General features: G+C 44.0%; 1 protein-coding gene across 4 annotated transcripts in view; it reads left to right on the forward strand.

Annotated features, from left to right (window-relative positions):
- The first annotated feature begins 19,570 nt into the window (after positions 1-19,570).
- The window catches only part of ubr3 (ubiquitin protein ligase E3 component n-recognin 3), a 102,650-nt gene continuing 99,278 nt past the window's right edge, over positions 19,571-22,942 (forward strand). For all 4 annotated transcript variants that reach the window (XM_052148450.1, XM_052148452.1, XM_052148451.1 and 1 more), the window contains exon 1: positions 19,571-20,094. In XM_052148450.1, coding sequence (XP_052004410.1) covers positions 19,664-20,094 — 431 coding nt within the window. In that variant the 5' untranslated portion in view covers positions 19,571-19,663. The remainder of the gene's footprint in view (positions 20,095-22,942) is intronic.

The following is a 22,942-nucleotide window of genomic DNA, read 5'->3' on the forward strand; positions in this document are numbered from 1 at the left end:
CTGGCATTTTAGAAAGAATGTCACAGGGGTGCATTGTCAGGAGGTCATATTTTGTACAACAGCCTTTGTCTTTAGTGCATATTGACACAAGTCACAATTGCTCAATTTTTTTTATTTTTTGTAAGTATAGTAAGCGCAATCATATATGTAGTCTATATTATTTAACATGTTTTGCTTTTAGGGTACAACATCATCATATTTGGGGGCATAGATGGTTACTCACTAAAGGTATGTTAAACTGGAACATTAACACTGGATTAGAGATTTTGTTACAAATGTGCAGTCTCATAGAAGCGGATACGCCACAAAATTAAAACATTAAAACCACCTGCCTAATATTGGTTAGGTCCCCCTTGTGATACCAAAAATGTGCCAACCCACATCTCTGAAAAACCTTCTGAGATGATATTCTACTCACCACAATTGTACAGAGTGGTTATCTAAGTTACTGTAGACTTGTCTGGCCAGTCTGGCCATTCTCTGTTGACCTCTCTCATCTTCAAACCATCCCGTCTGACTCCAACAATCATCCATGTGATTATCTAATCAGCCAATTGTGTGAAATCAGTGCAGTGCACAAAATCATGCAGATACGAGTCAGGAGGTTCAGTTACAGTTTATATCAACCATCAGAATGGGTAAAAATGTTATCTCAGTGATTTCCACCCTGGATAATTGTTGGTGCCGGACAGGCTGGATTGAGTATTTCTGTAAATCTCCTGGGATTTTCACAGAAGTCTCTAGAATTTACTCATAATGGTACCAACAACAACAACAAAAAAATAGATTGAGGGGCAGTTCTGCAAAAGAAAGTTTACAACAACTCAGATAACCACTTTGTAAAATTGTTGTGAGAAGAATAGTATGTCTGAATGCTATTCTGAGATGCGGGTTGGCGCATGAGGGGACCTACACAATATTAGGCAGGTGGTTTTAATGTTGTGGCTGATCATTTTATAGAAACCTATCACCCAGCGCTACTTGAATACTTGATTCTTAATGGTTGATCACACCATCTTATTAGTACGATTTAGTAATATAAGATTAGTCATCTTTCCTACTTCACCTATAATTCAATAATCTTTACAAGTAAGTTAATGAAGCAAATATCATCTCAGATCAATGTCAGTTTATTTGTATAGTAGTCTTGCCATAATCTTAAATAAAGAGACCTCAGAATGGGAATAAACATAACCGAAACTGGAATCTAGCTGCTTTTCTAGACTCTCCAATTTGCAGTCGGTTGCCATATATTGAACAGTCACCATGCCAGGCTTTATTTTGTGCTAATGACTTTCTGGCTGTACTGTACTTTATTCCTGTATAATGTATATATAGATCATGTACTTGAAACCAGCAACGAACAACCACTCAAGCACTGCGCTATAATTTTTTCTCAAGTCTGTGCAAAATTATGGGTGACCTTCAAGGTAAGCAGCACCTTTATTGTCTCTGCCACTTGGATTCATTTCAGTAACATTATGGCTGCCATGAAGTAACATTTCTGTTTGGAACAGACAGGGAGACGTTTGACAGTGTGACAGAAGAAGCCATTGGAGTTCATGTACCTGAAATTGAGTGCCCACTCACTCTGTCAATGATGGAAAGAGTAAAATCAACATTTAATCCTCTGAAATCATCTGACTCTTATATAAATATCTCTTCTATGCCCTTGGTTCAGTACATTGAAAGTATGTTAACAGCACAAAGCCATGTCTGAATTTGCTGATGCCATTAGATAATTTATATTTGAATTGAACAATCATAATTGTACATGTAATGAATAACACAAATCACGTAACGAATTCATTCATTATTGTGAATAGTAAACTATTGTAAATTATATTCTAGCAATTATGCACAGCAGAGAAATGAAAACAAACTGTCATAACTGGCTACTTTTATTTGCAATACAGTAAATATTGCAACTGTAGTGTTTTGACATGACAATTGTAAATGCAGAAAAATACAAATCTCATTAATTTTACATTCATTGATTTTTGAACTTTTACTCTACATTTAAAAAGCAATGTTTCAATATTTTGAATCATATTCAAATTGATTGAAATTTGGTAAAGTTGTAAAGTTTAGTGTAAATGTAGTTTTGAAAATTCCATCTATTTAATTTTTTATAATTTTATAATTCATAACAGGCAAATAATTCTAATGATTATATGAACAAAACATATTTTTACTTTCCTGAGAACAAGATCTGCATAAATAGTTATCTTCAATAATTTAACCTTCTATAAAGTTATACATTATGAAAGGAATTATAGCCATTTTCATAATATCTTTTGAAATTGTCAAATGTAGTCAGGTGAGCTGTAGGAAAGGTAACAGTGCATGTGCATGCACTTACAGTGGGAAAACAAACAGTATGGTTTGGGTCACAGTCATGAAAGAACCTTGCAGTGATGTTGAATTCCTCGTCACTAGGAAGCATTGGCTTTGACCTGTCATCCACTGCATTATTTTACCCACAGTTATTTCTTCTATAGCTTCACCTTGTTCTTAAAAATAGATAAAAAGTTAGCATTAAACAAGATTAACAGATTAATTAGATGTTATCTTTTAGAGCAGTGTTTTTTAACTTGTACTGAGGGTTTGGATGACTCACTAATCAAAACAACTGATTGAACTCCTCAGGGTTTGGGGTCCCCTGGAGTTAAGAAATACCAGTATAGATGTACCATTGTCTTCAATTTCCTGAAGAAAGTCCTGGAAAAAGTTCATGATTTTCATTTCCTTCATGTATTTCACAGAACCTTTGCCGCTAAGGACAGGGTTGCACTTCTCCAGAATGAAGGCTGCTTCCACTTTAAAATAAAAAAGTGGGGGATTTGATTGGCATTTCTTTATGCATCTGCAATTTTCAAATTAAATATTAAACTGATGGTTCACCCAAAGTAAAAATTCTGCCATCATTTAATCTCCCTCATGTTTCAAAACCTGTTTGACTTATATGAAACACTGGATATGAAATATTTTGTGGATTTACAGCCTCAGTCACGCTTTACATTTATCATAGGCCCCGTTACTACCTTGCATTAAGATACGTTTTTTGTGATCCTATCACAAGTGGTCAGCTGAGACGCATAGCTGTTTCCAACTTGTCACATATATACGTCTTCTATGAACACTTGTGATCAGATTTCAAGGGGAGAGTCTTTGTTTCATGATGACATACATCAATCACTAGGATAGGATCACAAAAAAAATGCATCTTAATGGGCTATTTGGGGGGGGGGGTATTTGGCCAGGACACCAGGGTTACACCCCTACTCTTTTCGAGAAGTGTCCTGGGAATTTTAATGACCACAGATATTCAGGACCTCAGTTTAATATCTCATCTGAAGGACGGTGTCCCCATCACTATGGGGCATTAGGACCTATGGTAAATTGTAAACATATATAGCGCGTTTCAAAGCGCTTGACACTGCATCTCATTCACCCATTCACACACACAGCTGCCATGCTGCCATGCAAGGCACTAGCCTGCCATTGGGAGCAAATTTGGATTCAGTGTCTTGTCCATGGCCCATGGGGGTTCAGTGTCTTGCCCATGGACACTTCGGCATGTGGAGTCGTGTGGGCTGGGATTCGAACCACCAACCCTGCGATTAGTGGGGTTCAGTGTGAGCACCCCCTGCTGAACTCCCTAATACCTCTTCCAGCAGCAACCTTAGTTTTCACAGGAGGCTTCCCATCCAGGTACCAGGTTTAACCCTGCTTAGCTTCAGTAGGCAACCAGTCCACGGCTGCACACCACGGATTTTACAGAGTTTTGCTGTAATATGGTGCTTTCCATACCTACGACTTCCCCCGGGGACAACCTATTGCATGCCTGCCCGGCCGCATGCGGTGCCCTCTTTGCTGCCAGAGACCCTCGTCCTTTCTGTGTCGTTTGCATGGGTCTCAACAGTGAGCGGTTGGTGGCCGAGCGAACCACATAAATTATTTGGAGCTCATGACTGAATGGAAAGCTCTGAATCATTTTCTGCCCTGCTTGCAGGGGCATTGTGTGCTCGTTCACTGCGACAATACCACAGCAGTGGCACATATCAATTGCCAGGGTGTAATGCGCTCGCCCAAGATTCATGCTCTAGCTCAAAGGCTTTTAGTGTGGAGCAAGCGGCACTTCCTGTCATTACGCGTGACCCATGTTCCAGGCATTTTGAACAGGGTGCGGACCTTCGGTCGAGGGGGAACTTGCTCTATGGAGACTGGCGCCTCCATGTTGTGGGAGAGATTCAGACCGTAGATCTCTTTGCCTTGCACAAAAACTTCCATCGTCCTATGTTCTTCTCACTATAGGATGAGGCATGGATGCCCTATCCCACCCGTGGCCCAAAGTGCTGCTCTACACATTCCCTCCCCTGTGCCTGTTAATACCCTCCTTGGCCATGGTGAGAGAGCAGGGCCTGTCCCTCACTTTGATAGCACCCAGGTTACCAAAACACCATGGCAGAGATAATTCCTCTTCTGCATGCCCAGCCGTGGACCCTCCCTTTACGCACAGACCTATTGTCTCAAGCGAACAGGGAGATATATCACCCCCACCCGGACAGGGTGGCTCTTTGGGCTTGGCCCGTGATAGGACAAACTTATGCTCGATGGGGCTCCCCCCATGTGTGGTTGCCACTATACAGAATGCGAAAGTGTTTGATTGGTGGTGTGATGGGTTCGGTTCCACATCATATCAGTGTTCAGTCTCTGATATTTTGTGTTTTTTACAAGACCTTATGGATATATTAAGGTCTACCTGGTGGCTATTTCTGCTTGTCATTTTGGGTTTGACGGCTTAACAGCAGGGCAGCACCCCCTCATTCATAGATTTATGAAGGGCACCCGCCGTTCTCTCCCAGTTACTATGAGAACTGTTCCTGAGTGGGACATCTCTATGGTGCTGGAGGCTTTATCTCAGCAGCCTTTTGAGCCTCTGGGAAGCATTTCCTTAAAATTGCTGTCTTTCAAGACAGCTTTGCTCCTGGCCTTAGCATCAGCTAAACGTGTCAGTGACTTGAGAGTGTCAGTGAGATATGGTTTTCCTTAGACCTAACCCAGCCTTTATGCCTAAATGCTTCCCTGTATCACTGTATGTTGCTGGGCTGATTTTTATGTTTGTGCCACTAACATATTATTCATGCTTTGCCTGTGCAAGGTGTGTGATTATGGGACGTGTAAAGCACCGCCTCTTTGAGGTGACAATTCCCTTAACTGGCATGCAGGTCCTCACTGTGATCAGGGAGCTGTCAATGTCTCCCATAGGTGTATCTCGAACACAAGATGATGAAAGAGATGAATAGGCTACATACATATCCCTGGTTCTCTGAAACATCGAGTGGAGAGATCCACCAAGCTTGCCCCGCTTGCTGCATGAGAAGCGATTATACTTACTGAGGAACAGCAGCGCGTGCAGGTCCTTATATGCTCTTAGGTAAGGGGGCAGGTCCTTACTGGGCATAGGTCATGTTCTTCTGTCATAAGAAGTATAAGAGATGTATAAGAGACTAACTTTACTTAATCGATTACAATATTGACAAAATATTTACATTTAGCTGGATCAGGGAAATTGGACTGTAACTTTTACCCTCGCTTGGATCTTTGTGCTTTTTAAGAATCAGACTGATCCGGGCTTGCCTGTAGTTAAGGCCGTAATTATCTCATCAAGTTCCCCCAAGGTTATCTCAGAATCAAGATAATTTGTTTGCTCAGTCATCAATTTAGGGAGTTCTAATTGTTCCACAAATTTCTAATATCTTCATCATTAAATTAAGACGTGGAACTATAAAGATCAAGATATAACTCTTTAAAGGCATTATTAATCTCAATGGCCGAGGTAATAATTTCGCCACCAGCAGATTTAACTGAGGGAATGGTAGAATAAGAATCTCTGCTTTATATATCTAGCTTCGTCCCCCATCTCAAAATATTAGTGTCTTGCCCTGACTAACCAAAACTCCACTTTCAATGACAAAATAGCATTATAAATCTATTTCAATCCAGTCAATTCTCTGAGGCCATAAGATGACATTCAACACTTCAGCTCTGCCTCTGCATTTTTAATAATCCCTTCCAACTGTACGAGTTCTTGTGCTTTGGATTTTTTGATGAATGAGGCATACTGTATGAGCCGACCCTTAAGAACCGCATTAAGTGCCTCCCAGGCCATGCCCACAGAGGATACTGAGGACCAGTTGGTCTCCATATAGCGATTGATTGCAGTCTTTAACATTTGTTGGAAATCAGAATTTCACAAAAGGGATAAATTAAAGTGCCAGCTGTATGATTTATTTTTCTCCATATGTGGAAACACCTCTAAACTGACCAGGGCATGATCTGAGACTAAGATGTTTCTAACTGAGCAATCAACAGATGAAATGAGGGACTTAGATATAATAAAAAAAATCTATTCTTGAATAAATCTTATGGACTGATGAAAATAATTTATAGTCTCTACCAGATGGGTTCAAAAGTCTCCAAATATCTGTAATACCAAGATTTTTACACATCCTTTGAAGTGTCAATGTTGCTCTAGGGGGCCACTTTTGGGACGGAGTCATCAGTCTCCTCCCAATATAATATCATAAGGGGTGCCAGAGGCTTGCAACATCCCTTCATGATCTATAAAAAAAGCCCTGATCATCAGTGTTAGGTGCTTAAATATTAGCCAGAACCAATCTTTGCTAAAACAATAATGACTCTTCCTAATTTACATTTAATCTGTTTGAGACATTTGAATTGTAGATGTATACTTATCAATGTAATGACTCCCCTGCTCTTACTTGAGCCAGCACTAAAGAAAACATGTCCACCCCATATCAAATGTTTCAGCTTCCTTTGGGGAAAGATGCGTTTCTTGAAGAAACACAATATCATGTTTCTTATGTTTAAGAAAATAAATAACCATCCTTCTTTTTAGGGGGTGCGCCAACACATTAACATTCCACGTGGAGAAAGATAACCCATTTGTATTAACATTTGGCATTTTTATATAATAGAAAAAATAGTGTATCAAAAGCAAGATTGTATAGACCACACTTCAACGTTAGTGCAACAATCAAACCCTGAACTCTCCCTGAACCAAAGAAACAGAAAAAAGAAAAACGTGCGCATTAACCCCACGCACTACAGCGCCAACCGGCATCCATCCCCCTAAATTCAAAAGGTCCAAGCGCACCTATGAGAGCCCCCGTGACAACTTAGCCATTGGATGTCCGGTGCTTCTGTACAAATTACATGGTGCCCATACTTTGTAAAACAAACCTCAGCAATAAAAGGCAGAATAAATACAAAGAATGTGTAGATTCATTCACAGAACTGTCTCGAAGGTGTTTTCCTCCACAAAACAAATTGCCGGAACCATTCGAACAGAAACAAAAATGGTGCCCAGCTTCTTCCGACATTCGAGTGTATGTTCAGTGAGTCAATCCACTCACATGAGAAACACCAAATGGCTTACTCACTCCAGTGTATTTATGAAGGACAGTGCTTGTTTGGGACACGTAAAACCTTATCGACCATCCTTCGTATCTATTCTCAGTTTGGCCGGAAACATCAGTGTAAAAGTGATCTTTCGTTGATGCAAATGTTTCTTACACTCCTTGAATCTATCGCGTTTCTCTCTTGTCGAATTCGCAAAATACGGGAACAAGAAAATATTGTGATTCTTCCAAGAAAGCTTTCTTTTGCACCTTGCCTCACGCAACAGAAGATCTTTATCGAATGATCTAAAAAATTGGGCCAGAATTGATCGGGGCCTGTTTCCCTCAGGCGATCTGCAAGCCGGGACTCTGTGAGCTTGCTCAATTTCCAGCTTATGGCCTGTTATGTCGAGCAGACTAGGGAAGAGCTTGTCTAGGAATTTCACCATATCTCTGCCTTCCTCATGCACAGGAATTCCAACAATCCGAACATTATTTCTTCGGCTCCTATTTTCGAGATCTTCCAGTTTTTCCAAAATGTTTTCATCATCTATTTTGGTCACGAGCGGATTAGTGGATAATTCCCTTTCCAATGACTCTAGATAATCGATCCGTTTCTCAACACCTCCCACTCTTGTAACCAACTCAGAGAATTTTGTTTCCATCGTCGTGATCGATCGACGTATTACAGTGAGTTCCTCCAAGTCCGCAACAACTTTCGTCAGCATCACAGACAAATTGGACAGTTGACATTGAATCTCTTCTGTCGCGCAATACAAATCGAGTCCCTGGTCTGCAGGACCGTCAGAGGTTTTAGCTTGAGCACGTAAGTGTCTTTTAATGTCTCCAGAGAACAAGGATTCTGACTTCTTTGTCATATGTTTACCTCATAGAAAAAATATGTAACTAGATGTATCGAATCTCACCGGATTATAACATGAAAATAATAAAAAAACTAGCAAAGTGCGCAGAGCTCGTCGATCACATGTCTTCTCCTCCTCGCATGACATCACGTGACTCCATATAAACACTCTTTCTTAAAAGAACATGATTTTTTAGAAAGGGCTATAGCACATATCCCGAGGAACATTTTCCATGCAATAAAGCCTAATCTCAAAACCTCCCGAGAGCATTCCAAAGATTGCCGACAGTAGACTGACTTACTGGAGAGACTTTGACAACATGCAGCGCTATTAGCAGAGGTTAAATTGGGCTGGAACACACCGGAGCATAGCTCCGCCTCCTCAGATCCACAACACACCCTGCCAGAGATCAGCTCCGTCTCCTTCAGCACCAAATATTGTTATTCCACTTGAATTATTTTTCATCTCCTGACTACTGGCAAATACATGGCTGTGGCATGGGGGGTGTGTTCATGTGTCGGTCTGCGGGAGAGAGAGAGAGAGCGGTAAGGCTTGTCACCTGGTTTGTAATTACCTCTAACACCTGTGTCTTGTTATAGTGATACGGAGAGAGACATTTAAGGAACGCCAAATGTCGAGAGAGGGGGAGAGAGAGTGCGTGAAGCACAACAGATACAGTGGAAGCCTGTGCCCGGCTAAGGGAAATATAATTGTAACGACGGTTTTGTCGTGTGTGTGCGTGTGAAAGTACATTATTAAAAGTACTAAACTGAACCTACCTCCTGGTCTCCTGACTCCTCCATCAATCCAACCAATCAGTCTACAGTGGTGCCAAAAACCCGGGTTTGGAAGAAAGCGCCGCTATGGAGTCTTCACCGCTGGCCGAAGTCATCAACGCCCTCACCAGCATCCAGCAGACACAACACCATGCCCTCTTGGAGGTTCGCCAGGAGCAAGAACAACGCTTCCAAGCCTTGCTCCAGGCACAAGCCGAGGACCGGCAAACGCTGCGGAGCCTGATCGCTGGAGAGGGGGCTGGTGCTGCGTCCTCCTCGGTTCCCACCCTACCGCTTGCCCTCGCGAAAATGGGGCCAAGCGATGATCCGGAGGCCTTCCTCGACCTGTTCGAGAAAACGGCGGAGGTATGGAGGTGGCCTCCTGAGCAGTGGGCGGCCCGCCTATTGCCCCTACTTTCTGGGGAGGCGCAGCTGGCGGCGCAACAACTTCCCGCCGCCAGCCTCCTGGACTATAGTCACCTAAAGAAAGCCATCCAGCAACGGGTCGGTCGCACCCCGGAGCAGAGTCGACAGCTATTCTGCTCATTAAGTTCGCGTTTGCGCAACAGCTCCGTGACGCTTGCCGGAAATGGCTGCTGGTGGGGGGATCCCGCGACGTCGTGGAAGTGGTCGATATGGTCGTACTGGAACAGTTCGTCTCACAGCTCCCCCGAGGCATGTCGGAGTGGGTCCAGTGCCACCGCCCGGCGTCGTTGGATGGAGCCGTCCAGCTGGCAGAGGACTACATGGAGGCGTTCCCAGGAGAAGGCGAGGCAGTATCCTCTCTCTCTCTCTCTCTCTCTCTCTCCACCCCCTGTGCCTGCTGTTCCCTACCCTTCTCCCCGTTCCCCTCACTCCCACCCAGTTCCGGCTCCTCGTAGGTGGAGAGGCCCACCCAGACCCCGACCCCAGTCCAGAGGACCCTTCCCCTTTTCTGCCCCTTCAAACCCCCCTGTCTCTCTCCGTTATTCTACCCCACGAGTGCGGAAGGAAGACCTGGGCCGGTCTGTTGGAGCTGCGGGGAAGCCGGACATAGCCAGTAGCGGTGTCCGGTGATGGAGGTGGGGACACTGGTTCAGATCCCCGATGCTCCGCAGGCCGCCCCCGATCGGGCAGGGATGTATCGCATACCGGTAAGGGTGAAGGGGGATACACATCAAGCTTTGGTGGATACAGGTTGTTCTCAAACCTTGATCCATCAACGCTTGGTGCAAGGCGGGGCATTGGATAAAGATAAATTGGTGAGGGTGAGGTGTGTGCATGGGGACATTCACAAATACCCAGTGGTTACCGTGGAGATACGATTCAGGGGAAAAAGGCATAGAATCGAGGCTGCAGTTAATTCCCGCCTCACCCATCCACTAACCTTGGGAACCAATTGGCCCGGCTTTAAACATTTACTGAGGGTAATGTGTGTGGATGGGTCCTGCAGAGTGACGGCGGGGGGTGTGGTGTGTGATACTATGGCTGGGGAGGCGATGCCGGGCCCGTCAACATCGGCTCCGCGTCAAGATGACGCAGATAGAGGTGTTTCCGCCCTCAGGGGCTTCCCTGAGGGGGACTTCCCTCTGGAGCAGTCGCATGACGAGTCCCTTAGGCACGCCTTCGACCAAGTGAAAGTAATTGATGGTCAACAGCTCCAGCCTGGTGTTGCGCTCACATACCCGTACTTTGCTATTATTAAAGAGCGGTTGTATCGAGTGACGCAGGACACTCAAACCAAAGAGGTTACAACACAGCTATTAGTACCGAAGAGCCGTCGGGAAACACTCTTCCAGGCGGCTCACTATAATCCAATGGCCGGCCACTTAGGTCACGAAAAGTCTGTGAAACGTATAATGGCCCGTTTCTTTTGGCCGGGCATTCACGGGGATGTTCGCAAGTGGTGTGCGGCATGCCGGGAATGTCAGTTGGTGAACCCACCGGCCACCCCAAAAGCGCCATTGCGCCCGCTGCCGTTGATCGAGATCCCCTTCGACAGAATTGGAATGGATCTCGTCGGGCCATTAGAAAAGACTGCACGCGGGCATCGCTTTGTATTAGTTCTGGTGGACTATGCAACGCGATATCCGGAAGCAGTGCCTCTACGCAACATCTCAGCACGCAGTGTTGCGGAGGCACTCTTCAGAATTATCTCCCGAGTGGGGATTCCAAAGGAAATCCTCACAGATCAAGGCACAACATTTATGTCACGTACACTTCGCGAACTATATGAATTATTAGGCATTAAGTCGATTCGTACCAGCGTCTACCACCCGCAGACCGATGGACTGGTGGAACGATTTAATAAGACCTTGAAAAACATGATTCGTAAGTTCGTACACGAAGATGCTAAAAACTGGGATAAGTGGCTCGAACCCCTGCTGTTTGCAGTACGAGAGGTCCCACAAGCCTCCACCGGCTTTTCTCTGTTTGAACTACTGTATGGGCGCCAGCCACGGGGCGTGCTCGACGTCATACGGGAAGCTTGGGAGGAGGGACCTTCGGATAGCAAAAACCAAATTCAATACGTTCTTGACCTTCGAGCAAAACTCCACACTTTGGGACGGGTAACACAGGAGAATTTGCTCCAAGCGCAAGAACGCCAACGCTGACTGTATGACAGGGGCACTCGGCTAAAGGAATTTTCACAGGGAGATAAAGTACTTGTTTTACTGCCCACCTCGAGCTCCAAATTACTCGCCAAGTGGCAAGGACCCTTCGAGATCACGCGACGAGTTGGAGATCTCGATTATGAGGTTAAGCGGACGGATAGGAGAGGGGCACGTCAAACGTACCGCCTCAACCTCCTCAAACCATGGAGGGAGGCGGTACCTGTAGCCTTGGCGACGGCGGTTCCGGAGAAGGCGGAGCTCAGACCGGAGATATCGCTCAAAGCAAATTCATTTACCCCGGTCCCTTGAGGAGACCACCTCTCGCTGTCGCAGCTGACAGATGTTGCGAGGCTGCAAGCGGAGTTCGCAGACGTGTTTTCTCTCCTGCCCGGTCGCACGAACCTCATAGAACACCATATCGAGACCACCCCGGGCGTGGTGGTTCGTAGCCGGCCCTATCGCCTCCCGGAGCACAAGAAAAAGGTTGTTAGGGAGGAATTAGAGGCAATGCTCGACATGGGTGTAATACAAGAGTCACACAATGATTGGGCCAGTCCGGTAGTCCTGGTACCGAAGAGCGATGGCTCGGTCCGTTTCTGTGTTGACTATCGGAAAGTGAACGCGGTGTCCAAATTTGACGCATATCCAATGCCGCGTATTGACGAGTTAATCGATCGGTTGGGCGCGGCTCAATTTTACTCGACACTGGACTTAACGAAGGGGTATTGGCTCCATGTCCCGAGAAAAAAACGCTTTTTCAACACTGTTCGGATTACACCAATTTGTAACACTTCCGTTCGGCTTGTTTGGGGCCCCGGCCACGTTTCAGTGCCTTATGGATAAGATCCTCAGACCGCACACGGCATATGCCGCCGCATATCTAGATGATATTATAATTTACAGTAATGACTGGCGGCGGCATATGCAACATCTGAGGGCTGTCCTGAGAGCGCTGAGGCGGGCGGGACTCACGGCAAACCCGGGGAAGTGTGCAATTGGATGGGTGGAAGTTCGGTATCTGGGGTTCCACTTGGGTCATGGGCAGGTGCGTCCACAGGTTGACAAAACCGCAGCGATCGCAGCCTGCCCGGCACCCAAGACCAAAAAGGGGGTAAGGCAGTTTCTGGGGCTGGCTGGCTACTAACAAAGGTTTGTGCCTAGTTATGCTGATGTCACCAGCCCACTGACTGACCTTACTAAAAAGGGGGCTCCCGATCCGGTCCAGTGGACAGAGTCGTGCCAACAGGCCTTCCTTAAGGTAAAATCTGCACTGTGTGGGGGCCGCTTTACATGCACCTGATTTCTCTCTCCCTTTATTTTGCAGACTGATGCATCTGACAGGGGCTGGGTGCAGTGCTCTCGCGAGGTGGTCGGAGGGAGGAACGACCGGTACTGTTTATTAGTCGCAAGCTCTCCTTCAGGGAGACGAAATATAGCACCATCGAAAAGGAGTGTCTTGCGATTAAGTGGGCGGTTCTGACGCTCCGTTACTACCTGCTGGGGCGGGCCTTCGCCCTCTGTTCTGATCACGCCCCTCTGCAGTGGCTCCACCGCATGAAGGATACTAACGCGCAGATCACCCGTTGGTATCTGGCTCTTCAGCCCTTTAAGTTCAAGGTGGTCCACAGGCCAGGGGCGCAGATGGTTGTGGCTGACTTTCTCTCCAGAAATGGGGGGGAGTGGGCAGGCCGGATGTTGCCCCGGCCTGAGTCAGCGGTGGGGGCATGTGGCATGGGGGGTGTGTTCATGTGTCGGTCTGCGGGAGAGAGAGAGAGCGGTAAGGCTTGTCACCTGGTTTGTAATTACCTCTAACACCTGTGTCTTGTTATAGTGATACGGAGAGAGACATTTAAGGAACGCCAAATGTCGAGAGAGAGGGAGAGAGAGTGCGTGAAGCACAACAGATACAGTGGAAGCCTGTGCCCGGCTAAGGGAAATATAATTGTAACAACGGTTTTGTCGTGTGTGTGCGTGTGAAAGTACATTATTAAAAGTACTAAACTGAACCTACCTCCTGGTCTCCTGACTCCTCCATCAATCCAACCAATCAGTCTACAATGGCATATGAGACTGAATAATTAGCAAGACTACACAGAGACACCCATGCTACATGGAATTATCAGACGTCATAAATGCATTAATCGCTGGTTCAGCACCCCGCCCACAGCCATCAAGGGAAAACTGTCACAATTCTAAGCATAACAGCGACGTTACCATGGAAACCCGCTAATGGCTAGAGCAATCGAGCCATTACCACTGAAGTCCTCTGTTCACAGTCTTGAACCTCTGTCTGCCTCTTCTGGACAGATGGTGCCTCTCCATTGCTCCGGTAAGTGATAGGAAAACAATAAAACTAGGTCAAAAAAAGTTTGAGCTGAAAGAAATGTTAGTCTGTATGTTTAACCGTTCAATTGAGCTAACGTTAATGTTAGCAAGCTCAGTAACATTCTCAGCACCTCTGTGGTGAACAGCGCCCTTTGTTCCTTTACATAGCAAACGCTGGTCAAAATGACCGTTATGGCCATTCAAGGTAGAAATACTGAGAACTCTTTTTTTTTGTTCTGAAATTTTAATAAAATAACAATGTTAGAATAAAATATACACACATTTAAGAAAAGTCATGGTCCTATGGTTATATGGGTTTTATTTCAACAAAATTATTACATTGCAAAATTTAAAAACAGTCAAAATGACCGCCGTGGTAGTTCTAGTGTTAATGTTAAAAAATGCAATAAATCTATAATGCGGCTTCCTACCCATGTCAAAACACATCTGGTGAACTCATCTAACTGCCTTACACATAACACAAAGCTTCTTTTTTCAAAAAACTTATATAACTGATTTTATAAATATTTTTTAATGTTACAAAATGCTATAAATCTATCTCTGTTGATAGTTAAAAAAAATAAAAAATTAAACATAAGCTGATTGTGTTCATTCAGATGCTGAATATACATGAAGCGGACCCTGGAAGATTTTTTTGGGAGGTAAGTTAATGCTGCAATTGCCATATCAAAAGAATGATAGAGATTGATGACATAAGCCCAGAAGTGTGCAGAATCAGTAATTTTGATGTATGGAACTATGCATTTAGTAGAAAAGCCCTAAAGAAAGGCACAACCAGCAACCCAGCTCTCAGCAATGGCAGTGGTAGCAGCATCAGCCCAGTATCAGCCCTCAGCAGTGGTAGCAGCAGCAGCCCAGTGTCAGCCCTCAGCAGTGGTAGCAGCAGCAGCCCAGCATCAGCCCTCAGCAGTGGTAGCAGCAGTAGCCCAGTGTCAGTCCTCAGCAGTGGTAGCAGCAGCAGCCCAGCATCAGCCCTCAGCACTGGTAGCAGCAGCAGCCCAGTGTCAGCCCTCAGCAGTGGTAGCAGCAGCAGCCCAGTGTCAGCCCTCAGCAGTGGTAGCAGCAGTAGCCCAGTGTCAGCCCTCAGCAGTGGTAGCAGCAGCAGCCCAGCATCAGCCCTCAGCACTGGTAGCAGCAGCAGCCCAGCGTCAGCCCTCAGCAGTGGTAGCAGCAGCAGCCCAGCGTCAGCCCTCAGCAGTGGTAGCAGCAGCAGCCCAGCGTCAGCCCTCAGTAGTCATAGCAGCATCAGCCCAGCGTCAGCCCTCAGTAGTCATAGCAGCAGCAGCCCAGCGTCAGCCCTCAGTAGTCATAGCAGCAGCAGCCCAGCATCAGCCCTCAGCAGTGGTAGCAGCAGCAGCCCAGCGTCAGCCCTCAGTAGTCATAGCAGCAGCAGCCCAGCGTCAGCCCTCAGTAGTCATAGCAGCAGCAGCCCAGCGTCAGCCCTCAGTAGTCATAGCAGCAGCCCAGCTTTAGCACTCAATTTGCCAATTTGTTGGACTCTGGCCCAATATGAACACTTCAAAACCAAATACTCGTTCATATTCCTATCTAATAATGCACTGGGATGTGAAATATGCAGAGATGCAGGGTCACCAGGTGTGCGAAGATCTGGTTCAAACAAATACACTTTTTCATCAGAGTGGCAATATGGCAGAGTTAAACCGTATGGGGATACTAAAGACAACCAGATGAGATCATTACGAAAAAAAATATGCGAGCATGTAACATCGCATAGCCACAAATTAGCCGAGTCGATCTGTGGAAAAAAAAGAAGAAAGTACATTAGATGCCAGCTTCCTAAAAGCACAACAACAACAGCTGTGCACCACTGAGAAGGTGTTTAGGACGGCATATCACATTGCCAAAAGAAATCGCCCATACACAGATCACCCTTCGCTCATCGACCTACAGCGCATGAATGGTCTTAATATGGGGAGAATTGCACAGAGATTGTTCATTTCATCTCAAAAGAAATGAAACATAACCTGATGACCAGCATCAGGAATACAAAGCCCAAAGTGTCCATCCTGATAGATGAGAGCACGCGCATCGATCCAAAATTCAGACCCACTCACTTTTTTCTTAGATGTTATTGAGCTAGAACGGACTACTGCAGATGGCATCACTGATGCATCGCTCACGTGTCTCATGGACAATGGGTTAGATGATGAGTTTCTGAAGCAGTGCTTTCTTGGATTCTGCTCAGATGGGGCATCGGTGATGCTGGGTAGAAAGGCAGAGGTGTATGCGAAGCTAAAGGCCAGATATCCAGCAGTGGTTGGCTGGCACTGCCTTAATCACAGGCTAGAGCTGTCAGTTGGGGATGCCGTAAGGAGCTGTGTGGGAACCAACCACTTCACCAGTTTCCAGGATAAGCTGTACTGTCTTTATAGTCAGTCCCCAAAGAATTTGAGGGAACTGGATGAGGCTGCATCAGTAGTGGGCACACAGTTGAGAAAAATAGGTAGTGTGTTAAATGTGAGATGGGTTGCCTCTTCCTACAGGACAGTTGAGGCTGTCTGGAATATGTATGGTGCTTTGCACCAGCACTTTATTAGTGCTGGTAAAGATATATCCAAGACCTCGGCTGAAAGGTGCATGTATGACGGGCTTGCAGCTAAATTATCCTCAGAGGGTTTTGTTGTCAATTTGGGACTAATGTTGGATGCTCTAGAAGAGCTTAAAGACTTGTCTGAAGCATTACAAAACAGAGAAATTCGTCTCTCAGAAGGGTTAAAAAAAGTTAAAAGGCAGGCTGATGTTTTCTTAGCAATGATGGAGACACCAGGCCCTCATTACCAGATTGCCTATCAGGCTGTTCAGGATGGTGTTTTTAAGGGGGTTCCATTGAAAACTGGTGGGAGACAAATAAATATCAATCATGAAAAGTTTTTTCATGCACTTAGTTGTAGCATGCAGTCCAGGATGGTCCCAGAGCATGAGCTGGAGCTTTTTGATCAAATAAATGTGTTGTCACCTTACACCTGGCCCTCTCCAGTTCCACTCTGCTGTATGGAGAACAAGAATTGAGGAAGCTGTGTAATAGTCTGGCAATGAACTACTGTAGTGTGAAACAAGGTTTCAGGGACTACAAGGAAAACCCAAACATGGCAATTAAAGAGGGTCTTCTGAATGTGAAAGGGGATTTTCAGCGATGAATACTATTGTTTCACCACTGAGAAATCAGCTGAAGATTGTCATTGTGTCCTCATTGATGTTTGTAAAGTTATTGGGTCCACCACTAGAGTTGTGGAACCCAACTAAGTTTGTTTGGAGGTGGGTGATGGCTTACATGGTTTAATTTTCAGAAAACACCATATTTTTGTCGTACTGCACATTGCTGCAGCTCCTCTTTTCACTCTGTGTGTTGAGCTCTCTGTTTTAGCGACCGAGTGAGGCATCCCACTTCTGTTCCATCTTTGTTGGGTATCGCACATGCTCAGTAGCTAGGTAAGCACTGCTAGCTAGTCAGTTGCAGAGTATGAGGGCATGCCATGCTAGGTGAGGATTATAACGTGTGTTACAAAGTGAGGTAAAGGCTGGACTATAAGAGAGCTGTTTGGAGCAGTTTGTGAACAGTGTTTCTGTTGGAGATAGTAAGTCCCTTTGGGCTGGACTTTGTAAACCTATAACATGCACAAAAAAGATATATAACACAATAAAGGAAAGGGAAAAACCAAAAAGCATAATATGAGCACTTTAAATCAACATCATTTGTTTTGTATAAAAAGATGTTTACATATTTGCCAACCAATATTTTCATACATGTTAATTTCATACATTTTCAGAGGGTGAAATCTGTTGCCTGCCTGTTAACATTCAAGGTAAAAAATTATAATAAAGTAAGTGAATTGTAAAGTATTTGTCTTTGTTTGAATAACTACTCAACCCTACCTTACACATTAATACTGGAAAAAGAGCCCCTTTGGTGTAAAAACACTAAGTCATTTTACGGCGGGATTTTGAATGATGACCATTCACCGTAAATAAGGGCTCCCCCTCCCTACAAAAGCCAGTTTAACCACTGGCTATTATTATAATACGATTCCTGGAGAAATGACTGTAATGAATGGGTTCTTTTGAATCTACTGTGCACAACATGCAGTACTACTAGTGTAGTCCGATTCCTGGAGAAATTACTGTATTGAATGTGTTCTTTTGAATCTACAGTGCAAAAATCGTCTTATTGTGTGATTAAATATGTCCTGGAAATTTTAACAGGCATGACATTGAGATTTACCCAGATATTATAGTGCAGAAAGGATCAAACAAGGACAAACTGCATAAAAACAATCAATATGAGGGATATTTCGTCTGTCACATTGCCTTGGAATGTCTCTGAATATAATCTGAATGTGTGGTTTGTGTTGTTTCAGAAACATGCTGAATCATAGACATGTTTACTTGAGATGTTGAGTAATATTTAAGATATTCATCCAAAAATAGTCTCCGCACACGTTCAAACAACATGCTTTTGTCAGATAAGCAACATCTCACCCTGCCATCTGACCTACACACCCTATGTCAAACGAGCGATAAAACATCGCGAGAACAACTGTAAACGCGAGAAAAATAAAATTGAACGCCAAACACACCACTTGGGCGGAAGACTTTGCAAGCTATTAGATTTCGATTCAGGTAGCTTTATTGACATGGTAACGTTTTACATGGTCATAACATTAGTAACACACACACGCGCGCGCGCGCACACACACACATTCACACCTTATAATGACTGAACGAAGTCCTCCTCCAGGTGGCGCTACGCGGCTCTGAAAACAGAATCCACCATTGAGCCGCACTCAAACCTCAGGACTTTTCTTTGTCTTATTGGACGCAATTTCAAAATGAGAAGTATCATCTTTTTAAGTAAATTCACTTCAAGAATGAATAATTCTAATACAAATTGAAATCCAATCCCGTACTTTTCCATAATTATTGCATAAAATGCCTCATCCAGTAATCAAAAGCGACTGTGATTGGTCCACCTTGCCCAGCGCTGAAAAAAGTAACATGCAATCACGTGACAAAACTGTCCACGTGCAGGTATGGGAATACAATTTATTAGACCTATCTTGTAAAACTAAGAGGCGGTCTTTTTAATCTAATAAAACAGTAAATAAAACGTATTTTCCCTACCGTTATTCAATTATACTTCTGCACAAGATGTTCACTATTATAATTGACTCGTAAAACTTGGCAATGCGGAACATACGGTACTGTTAATTTTGTTGGCTACTTTATGATACAGTAAATTGCTAAGAATAAAAGCATATGCTAAAGGAATAGATGCAAAAGTTGCATATGAATAGGTTATTAATATGAACAAATCAATAAAGTGTTGATTCGCTGTCTTCAAAAACAATGTTACAAAGTTTACGTGGGTTAAGTTATGTAAAGAATAAAATAGGAGTGTGCCAACATCTTTGCATATATACAAGCAAGACTAAATCAAAGTAAACGTGAATGAATGTACATGTAACTTGCGAGCCAGTGAGCCCCGCCCACTTCAGCACTTTTGTGTGCATTCCACGCACTTCTTCTATTCCAATGGAGCTCGCGTGAGGAACACCGTAGCAACAAGAGCTCGCGAGAAGCACCGTGAACGCAGCAACAGAGACAACCAAAATAAAGTGAGCACAACAAACACGGAGCGCATGATGGCGGCGTCGCAGCTGCGCCGGGACAAGAAATCCACCGCCGCCCATCTGAAGGCAGACCTTAAGCGGACTGACAACAGTTCGGCGCTGCGGCAGCTGCAGGAGCTGCTGGATAGCGTGCTGAACCCGGAGCGCGGCTCTGACCCGGAGTCGCTGGAGTGGTGTAAATGGCTGCTGGCTGGAGGGGACGGCTTCGAAGACTTCTGCCGCACCGTCCGGTCCTACGACAACGCCACTCTCTGCGGGCTGGTGTGGACGGCCAACTTCGTGGCCTACCGATGCCGGACGTGCGGCATCTCGCCGTGTATGTCGCTGTGCGCCGAGTGCTTCAACAACGGTGATCACACGGGCCACGATTTCAACATGTTCCGGAGTCAGGCCGGCGGGGCCTGCGATTGTGGGGACGGGAACGTCATGAGAGAGAGCGGGTCAGTATCGGGGCACTGAGCGGGGATCTGACAGGCTGACTGACAGGGGCTGTGCCAGCTCACTGCCTAGTCGGCCTTCTGGGGTATCCTACCATATCAAAGCATTTGCATGTTCCGAAACGCATTTTGGGGCATCAGTCTAGCGAGGTCACTGTCTTGTAAGGGTGTAAATCCGACGTTTCATCACGATACGATCTTAAATCGTTTCTTTTGGCCTGCGATCCGATATTTGCCGATACTGAAATGTCTGCCTTGATATGATTCGATTAAGGGGCCTGCGAACGATATTCCGATATTATGTGCCTATATTTTACACTAAACGTTTATTTTTTTGCCCTCAAATGCAACCAAAATATAATTTGATTATTTTATTCAGCTCTCTTTATGCAAATTGGGACATCCACTACAAAATAAGGTACTTAAGATGTTGAAAAATATTATAAAGATAAATATAAATATAAAAAATAATCACATACAAGTGATCCTCACTTGTTTGATGACTGCTAATTTTTCAGTTTAGTCCAATTCAAAATGCTTCCATACCCATGACAAGACCCCTCCCCCCTCAAGTAATATTAGATTGTTTGTCATTAGAGCCATGGATTGTAACACCACTACTGTCTAGACTCAATTTGTGGGCATCACATCACAGGTGTGTAATTAATCTTCTGTGTTTTGGAGCCTTGTAATGTCAAATGTAGTAAGCTGACTAGTTAGAGAACATTTTTGGGCCCCACATCATTGGTGTATTCCAAATCAGCTGCAGTTTGGGGCCTTGTAGTCTCAAATCTAGTTGAACAGACAAGCAAGATTTACATTTTGGGCATCACGTCATAGGTCTGTTGGAATCGGCAGCATTTTTTGTACATCTTAATCTCCAACCTAGTAAGCTGTCTACAGAAATGGCAGTAGTGGACATAGGCGTGCTTTGAGTCAGCAGCATAATTGGGCCCCAAAGGTGCATTGCGAGTCAGCATGATTTTGGGGCATCTTAAAGTCACAAACCTAGTGAGTTGACTACTAAGACATCATTTTTGGGCACCACATCATTGGTGTGTTCTTAATCCGCTGTAGTTTAGAGGCCTCGTTGTCTCAAATCTAGCAAATTCACTGTCTTGACTTAATTTTGGGGCATCAAATCAGTGGTGCTCCAAACATCACAGACAATCAGCATACACCTCATCCATACGACTCCAGCAGTTAAATGAATGTCTTCTAAAGCGACACGATCACTTTTGGTGAAATATTTATAAATATTGAATTACTTTTAAACTATAATCTGGTCACTCTTGTGATGTATTCGGGTTGCCATGATACCGACGTAATCTCACATTGTCCACTTGATTGGGACATCCACCAATGTGAGTACAGAAGCAAATAAATACAGATTTAAACCAAAACCAATTCAGCTTCTGTGCAATGTTAGTCCTCACTTGTAAACAGTGCTGCTCTTACAAATGTGATGCATGTGCCTCAGTTCTTGCATTTCAAATGCGTTTACGTTATACGCGCGTACCACTGAAGCGTGATTTAGAGTTACAAAAGTACTTTAATATTGATATTTTTTCGCACCTAATGCGATCGTGTCGCTTTAGAAGACATTAATTTAACAGCTGGTGTCATATGGATAAAGTTTATGCTGACTGTCTGTGATTTTTGGAGTTTCAAAAGAGAAATCACCATCCACTTGCATTTTAAGGACCTACTGAGCTGAGATATTTTCTATTTTTCTTCAAATGTGTTTTGGTGAAGAAAAAATGTCATACACACATGGGATATCATGAGGGTGAGTAAATAATGAGCCTCAGTTGCATTTCATATATATATTTTATGATTCATATCCTGCTGAACAGACTTTAAAGTGGTTTCAGAATGAAAGCATATGCTTTCGGGGAATGTAGACAAAACTATACTTTAAAACATTTCAGTTATTTGTTGTTTTGTCCCTCCACTCAAACATAGACTAAAGAAAGTGAAAGCTGCTTTAGTTATTAAAACAATTGTTATGTTTCAAATTCTAATTCAGTTTTTGTTTCTACTTGATTTTCAATTTGTCAATTCATTTTAATTTAGTTTTATTTAAAATTGTAACTATCTAAAGAAATAATAGTCTATACTGTGATTTCTTTCTGAATCTTTTCTCTATCTGCCGTCTCATTTGGGAAAATACAGTACATAGAAATGATTCAACACAGTAGTTATTAGCACTCACTGAGAAGTTACATCCAAAAACACTGGAACAGCCCACTGATAATATTTGGGCCATGTCGTCACAGACATGATTTTCTAGTTAATAATCAGGAAACCGCACAATGCAGGTCAGGTCGTGTGCTGGTCGTGTATCTCAATCCCTGATACGTCCATGTGCATCTCGCAGCAGCTGCCGCAGAAGAAGAAAAAATTATAATAATTGATATTTCCTTGAGCGGCAGTCGTGTTGGTCTGCATTCAGTCTGAAATCTTTAAATACCAATCAAAGAAAATTTAATTGAGCTCTTCGTTAACTGAAAAACATGGAGAATAATAATGTTGAGTCATAAATTTAACAGAATTGTCTTTCAAAAGTGTCAGAGGCAAAAAAAAGTCTAAAAAATAAAAATAAAATAAGCATTTAAAAAATGAACACAGATAATTCATATAGATTGGTTCAAGCTGACAACACTGCATGGAGCACAAGAGACTACAGAAGCCTACATGTGTAGAGACATATCCAATATTAATACTATTTTTATGTATTTTTATTTAAGTAAACTGTGAGAGACATGATGTGGGTGATTTGACTCAACGAAGTTCTTGATTTTAAGTTTTTAACTACAATGACACTGCAATATGAGCACCATATTTGCTG

Source organism: Xyrauchen texanus, chromosome 18 (assembly GCF_025860055.1).
Source record: "Xyrauchen texanus isolate HMW12.3.18 chromosome 18, RBS_HiC_50CHRs, whole genome shotgun sequence".
In the NCBI taxonomy this organism is placed as follows: Eukaryota; Metazoa; Chordata; class Actinopteri; order Cypriniformes; family Catostomidae; genus Xyrauchen; species Xyrauchen texanus.